Raw genomic sequence first — 6,301 nt, forward strand, 5'->3', positions numbered from 1 at the left:
AGTTGGCACCCAGGACATTGGTTCAAATCTAGGCTCTACTGTTTAGTGGCTGGGAGAGACCCCCTTTTTCCACCCTTTATTCCAGGGGACTTGCCCAGAGGTGTCGTCTACGCTGGCCATGATGGCCCCCAGAGGTGGAGGCATAGAAGGTCTGGCGTTGGCCACAGCACGCTGGCAGAACTCCAAACACAATACTCCCAACCCTGCCTGGTAGAGGCCCAGCCAGAGGGGCCCTGGTGATGCTGGGGAACTGCCAAACCCCTTCTCTCCTCCCCAAACCAGGGCTCTGCCCATCCCCCGCCACAAGTGGCCATATTCCTGGCCAACCTCATTAACCACCGGCAATGTCTAAAGTCTAATGACCAGCTCAGCAGGACAGCAGGACAGGGAGTGAGAGCCCAAAGGTCCCCCGCCTCCCAGGAGGGGGTCCAGGGTGGGGGTGGGGGGCTTACAGAGTGTGGGCCTCGGTAGGAGGCATGGCCCAGAGGACCTCATCCTGGCTGGGGGGTGGGGGGGGCGGTCTGGGGAGCTGGGTATGGCCATAGATTCTGGACTTACTGAGTTGGCTCAAGCAAACCTCCCCCTCTGGGTCTGTTTCCCTCTCTCAGACACAGGGTGTGGGGGAAGATGGGGAACTCTTTAGAAGTCTCTGGGAAGTCTCTTTAGAAGACAAAGCAATGGGTAGAAGGGCACAGAGACTGAGGCCAGAGGGTCAGGAGGCATAGAGACAGGGAGCCAGAGAGGCAACAAGGGTGGCCAGTGAGCCAGAAGGGCACGGAGTCCTGTGTCCGAGGGGCAGAGGGGCGGGGCGGAAGTGAGGGGCTTAAAGACTGGGGTCCAGAGAGCACAAGGGCTAATGGGTAGGGAGCCAGGAAGCCAGAGGGGAGGGAACCCTGTTCCAGAAACGACAGAAGGACATAGAGACCCGAGGGCTAGAGGAGCCCAAGGGCCGAAGGGTTGCAAATATATCTGAGCACGGGGCCTGTCTCCTAACCGCCCCCTGTCCCTCCAGCACCCCCCAGGCCCCAGCTCACCCAGGCAGCGGGAGCCATCCAGGCTGCTGGCAAACCCACGGGGACAGGTGCACACAAAACTGCCAGCTGTGTTGGTGCAGCCGCCCCCGGAGCAGAGGCCCAGCACGCTGACACACTCATCCACATCTGTGTAGACGGATGCCTAGTCAGAAGCGGGTCTGCCACCAGCTGTACCCCTCCTCTTCCTCCTCCTTGCAGGGGAGCCTGAGCTGCCCGGAGCCAAAGGAGGCCCCCAGTCGTCACCCTCCCCATCGCCCACCTTCACACTTGGCACTGTTCTCACTGAGCCGGTGTCCAGTCGGGCAGCGGCACTCGAAGGAACCCACGGTATTGATGCAGCTGCCCCCCTGGCACAGGCCCGGGACGGCCTGACACTCATCCACATCTGCAAGGGAATGAGAGGCCCGTCAGAGGGAAGAACCAAGGCTGCAAGGGATCCCATTCAGCCCTGGCCCTCAGGACCGTCCTCCCTACTCGCTGACTCCCTTACCTTGACAGGCCCCTGTGTGGATATTGGGGATGAAGCCTCGGCGACAGGGGTGAGGCTGTGCAGGACAGAGCTCACAAGGGACACCCCAGGCCTGGCCCACGGTGGCACAGCAGAGTGCTTTGGTGCACGCGAGGCCGATCAGCTGGTGCCGGCACCCCTCAGGGCCCACTTGACCGAAGCAGGGGCCCGTCCGATAGTCTGTGAGACAGGGTAGCTGGCTACTTCAGCTGCCCCCGCCCCAGAACTTGTCATCCCTGCAGCCCCAGCTCGGGCCCTTACCTCTCTTACTCGGACCCCTGCTGTGGCCTCCTTTACCAATACAGCAAGCAGCCTTTACTCGTGCTGTACCCCAGCCCTATCAGACGAACTCCTATTCACCCTTCAAAACCCTTTCTCCCCAAAGCATTCCCCAACCAACCTCCAAAAGAGAGGCCAGGACCTCCAAGTCCACAAAGACCAGAGCATGTCGGAGAAGCCGACCACTCCCCCTGGCCCACCCTCCCTTCAGGCCTGGGCAGAGACCATAGATACCCAGCAGGACAGCCTGTCTCATCCCTGAGTGCAGGCCAGGCCCTGCCAGATCTCCCAGACTCGAGGAGGGACCCAGCACAACACCACACCCCTGACCCCTGAGCCCAGCCAAAGGTGGTCTCTGGAGTGCCCCCACCTCTGTACACGGGCTCAGATGTGGGCTTCCTGGTTCCATCCTCCAGATGGTTCCAATCAAGGGGCTGGCGACAGACCAAGGGAAGCCCCTCCCAGAAGGGGAAGGCAAAGCCGGGCCCCCTAGACCCGTATGGAGGAGGAGACACGCAAAAACCAGCCACGGTCCCGACTCCACTAAGCCCAAACAGTTCCAGAATCTCACCTAATTCACCCAGAACTCTGGAATCCCCCTGGCTCCTGCCTCTCTCTGGGGCCCTCACCAGCCACCACCCACTCAGGCCTCCCTCTCTCACCCGCCCCACCGACCCTCCTCCCCTTCAGCCACCCCACACTGTTCCCCTTCCCCATCGGTCAGCCCGAATTCCAGTTCCCAAAAGCACCCGGCTCGCACCGAGGTGACCCTCCCAGTCCCTCCAGCCTCTGACTCACAGCTACACCGTCCCCACCCCGGCTTTGGCCACAGATGGGTCTTTTCCTCCAGCAGCACCTCCCAACGCTGGGGTCCGCCCACCTCCGCCGGCCTGGGCTCCTGGGCCACACACGCAGGGGCAGCCTCGTGGCTCCCGCAGCCGAAACCTCACCAGCCCGGCATCCCCACCGCTGCCCACTCCTGCTGGCTTTCTCCTTCTCAGCTTCCCCTGGGCTCCGTGCTTTCTGCGCACCCTGAGTCACCCTCGCTTGTCTTCCGCCAGAACCTCAACCATCCGCTCGGCTTCGGGCCCACGGACGGGGCAGCCCCGGGCCTGGCTGTCCAGCTATTTCTGCCTGCCCCGCATTCAACTTTTCACAAAACACCGTTGCCTCCCAACAGATGACCCCCGCCCCACCTCAGCTGTGGGAGTATTTTGACAATGGGGGGGGGTGCATTAAAGGGAGGCTTGTCCATCTCATGAACTCTGACTTATCGCTTCTTCCAGGAAGCCCTCCCTGATGCCCTTCCCTGGAGCAGCAGTTTCTCTGCCCTTCACAGCACCAGGGACAATAGAAAGGAGGCCAGCTGGAGCCTCCCAGGGCCTGGCTACATCTCAGGGGCTGCCGGGAAGCCCCCTGCCATCCCCCAAGGCCCCTACCCCACGCCCAGCTTGGTACCTCTCTCACACCGCGGCCCCATGAAGCCATATGCACAGGCACAGCGGTTCGGCCCTATGCAGCGGCCCCCGTTGTGGCAACCACGGTCACAGACGGCTGTGGAGGAAGAGAGGAGGGTGGCCTGAGGTCCCCTCGCAGCAGAGGGAGCTGGGGCCCCGAAAAGCCCATTTTCACCCAGGAATCCCCACCGTGTGGCCCAGACCCAATGAGAAGAGTGTGACGATGGGTACGTATGTCCCTCCCTTCCCTGGTCCCAGAAGAGTGGCCTGCGGGTGGTGGGGGGGGGGCAGCTGACAGCAGAGACCCGCCCTCTGGGCCCCCCGGGCCCAGGTGTTCACGGGAGATACTCACGCTGCCCACACACCGTGCCCGTGTAGCCCCTCTGGCACAGACAGGACTCCCCTCGGCAGCTGCCCCCATTCATGCAGCTGACGCTGCACCCTAAGGACGGGAGGAGGGACACGCGGCAGAGTGGTGACAAACCCTCGAGATGCACGAGATCTGTGGCAAGACGAGGCTGGCCCAGCCCGGCTCTGGTCGGTCCTCCGGCAAAACCAGCCTGGGCCCCCAGTGGCATCCGGGAGCCTCCGACCTTCTCCTCCTGCCCCCGGGGGGCCATCTCCCTGCTCACCTCGGCTTCCCCCGCAGCTGGGGGCCAGCTTCCCGTCAGCACAGGTGCACAGGTTGGGCCGGGAGCAGAAGCCGTCACCACAGGCGTGCCTACAGACGGCTGGCATGGGCAGAGCAGGTGACAGTCAGTCAGGGCTGGGACCCGAATCCTGTGCCGCCCCCACCCCGCCGGTGCCCAGGCAAGGCTCTGGGTTTCTGTGGGAGCCACGAGGAGAGGGGCTCTTTGGGCCAGAAGGGCTGAGCACCGAGGACAGAAGCCGGAGACGCTGGGTCGGTGACTGTGGTGTGGAGGTGGAGGGCTCTCCTGGGGGTAGAGTCAGATTCTAGAACCTGGGGGCTGGGGGGTACAGACTGGCAGAGATAGAGACAGATGGGGGGAAAGACAATGGGAGGGAGACAGGCAGGCAGGGACAGAGACAAGGAGGCAGTGAGGCAAAGGAAATGAACATAGCAGGGTGGCCTGGGAGCCTGAAGACAGGCCAGGGCCAATCCCGTGGTTCAGCTCCTGGTCAAGTCAGCTGGCAAACAGGGCTGGACTTGCCAGGGGGTTAGAGAGCTGCCCTGGCATCCCGCCCCACCTCCAGAGGGCGATGGCACTCACGAACGACACACTGGTTCCCGCCTGGCAACGTCCTCCAGCCGGGACAGCAGTAGGCGTGGAAGCGGGAGCCGCACACGTTCGGCCTTTGGGAGAGCGCAGCACAGCGGGTGAGCCCCTGCCCTGCAGGACATCCCCTGGGCCTCGTTCCCCCCACCCAGCAGGACAGCCCAGCCCAGCCCACACCCCAGGGGCCTGTCAGCATGCCGGGAGCCACGCACCCCTGCAAGATGCCCGGGCTGCCACGCCTCTGCACACGTCCGGGACCTGCAGACTCCAAGGCCCTGTCCCATCGGCCGTGGACACCCACCACGCACAGCAGGGCCGTCCAGGCCAGCAGGAGCCGAGCCAGGGGGCCGCAGGCCATGGTGAAAGCCCCAGCCCTTCTCCTTGCTGAGCACAGGCCTTTCAGAACCATCGTGCGTCCCTCAGAGGCTGCAGAGGGGAAGCAGAGTCAACGGCAGCAGAAGCCACAGAGTACCCAGGGGAACCAGGAGGCTGGGACGGCTGGATGGCAGGGTGAGGGGACGGGGAACAGGTACTAGAGCCCAGGGAGGCATCCAGCCCTGACCCAAAACCAGGTGAACAGTCAGGGCAGGCTTCTTGGAGGAGGTGTGATGTCTCAGAGTTAGCTGAGAGAAGAGTGCTGGGAGCAGAGAGCGCAGTGAGAGCACAGGCAGGAGGAGTGTGGAGTGGAACTTCTACTTGCGGTCCAGGGCGATGGAGAAGCCCTGAAGGGCGTGAAGCGGGAGGAACAAAGGCAGATTGGGTGTTTGGTGGGGTGTCGAAGGGCTTGCAGGGGCCTGGGAGGAAGCGTGCAGGTGAGGAGGCTGGGGCAGGGGCCCAGAGAGGGGAGGGGACAGAATTCCAGGATGAATGAGGAGATGAGTCACCAGGAGTTGGAAGCTGGTTCCAAAGGAGGCAGGAGGCATTGAGGAGACTCCCGGAATCCTGGCTGGGAGGGCTGACGGGAGGGGACCCGAGGGCAGGGGGGACAGGTGGCGGATGCACATAAGGGTGGCGCACTCCCTCCACCCAGCAGGGAAGGGATAGCTGTTGTGCCCAATGCACAGATGAGCAAATCAAGGCCATCACACAGTTAGTGAGGGGCTGGGGGTGGGTGAGTGCTGAAGCCCAGGCAGAGGCGGGGAGAGGGAGAGGATGGGTGCACCCCCCCTCTGAGGAGGTGGCTGGCTCTCTCCAGAACCTGGAAGGGCAGGAGGCTAGAGACGGAGGTGAAGGAGATGACCAGGTGCGGGTTAGGAGGAAGGAAGCTGAATACTTGTAGGACAGCAGACAGACCAAGTGGCCTTCTGGGGGACCCTTTCAGCTCCTACTTTCCAGACCAGAGAGAAGAACTGGTCCTGGGTAGGGAACGTGCAGGAAGTCTGCTGTGTGCCCTTGGGCCGGTGGCTGCCCCTCTCTGGGCCTTGGGTGCCAAGAGAGCCTGACCAGGTGGTCCCCAGGTCCTCGGGGAAGGGAGAGACCCTTGTCAACCGTGGCGAGAGTCGGGAAGCCTCAGCCTGGCTGGGGACGGGCACCCCTTTCTCGCCTGCAAGCTGCCCCACTTCAATCCGCGCGGGGAGGGCGCGGGGAGGACGTCTCCAGGCAGCCTCGGGGCGCACGCCGCCTCGCTCCCCGCCCCCTCTGCCCCCGGGCTGGGGGGGGTGGGTAGAGACTGACCAGTCCTGACCCCTGACCCGGCACCCTCCTCCCCCCCACCCCCCCCCCCCCCCCCCCGGCCCTCCGCCCTCCGCCCTCCGCGCCCCGCGTCCCGGAGGTGCTCGAATGAAT

At 63.8% G+C, this 6,301-nt stretch overlaps 1 protein-coding gene across 2 annotated transcripts in view; it reads right to left on the bottom strand.

Annotated features, from left to right (window-relative positions):
• Positions 1-6,061, bottom strand: part of FBN3 (fibrillin 3) — a 59,928-nt gene extending 53,867 nt beyond the window's left edge. For both annotated transcript variants that reach the window (XM_086699236.1, XM_086699237.1), the window contains exons 1-8: positions 4,729-6,061; positions 4,511-4,593; positions 3,911-4,009; positions 3,631-3,720; positions 3,280-3,375; positions 1,525-1,722; positions 1,294-1,419; positions 1,035-1,160 (exon numbers count right to left, since the gene is read on the bottom strand). In XM_086699236.1, coding sequence (XP_086555362.1) covers positions 1,035-1,160; positions 1,294-1,419; positions 1,525-1,722; positions 3,280-3,375; positions 3,631-3,720; positions 3,911-4,009; positions 4,511-4,593; positions 4,729-4,925 — 1,015 coding nt within the window. In that variant the 5' untranslated portion in view covers positions 4,926-6,061. The remainder of the gene's footprint in view (positions 1-1,034; positions 1,161-1,293; positions 1,420-1,524; positions 1,723-3,279; positions 3,376-3,630; positions 3,721-3,910; positions 4,010-4,510; positions 4,594-4,728) is intronic.
• Between the last annotated feature and the right edge of the window lie 240 nt (positions 6,062-6,301).

This window comes from Puma concolor, chromosome A2, assembly GCF_028749965.1.
Source record: "Puma concolor isolate L17-30 chromosome A2, mPumCon1.1.hap2, whole genome shotgun sequence".
Taxonomy (NCBI): Eukaryota; Metazoa; Chordata; class Mammalia; order Carnivora; family Felidae; genus Puma; species Puma concolor.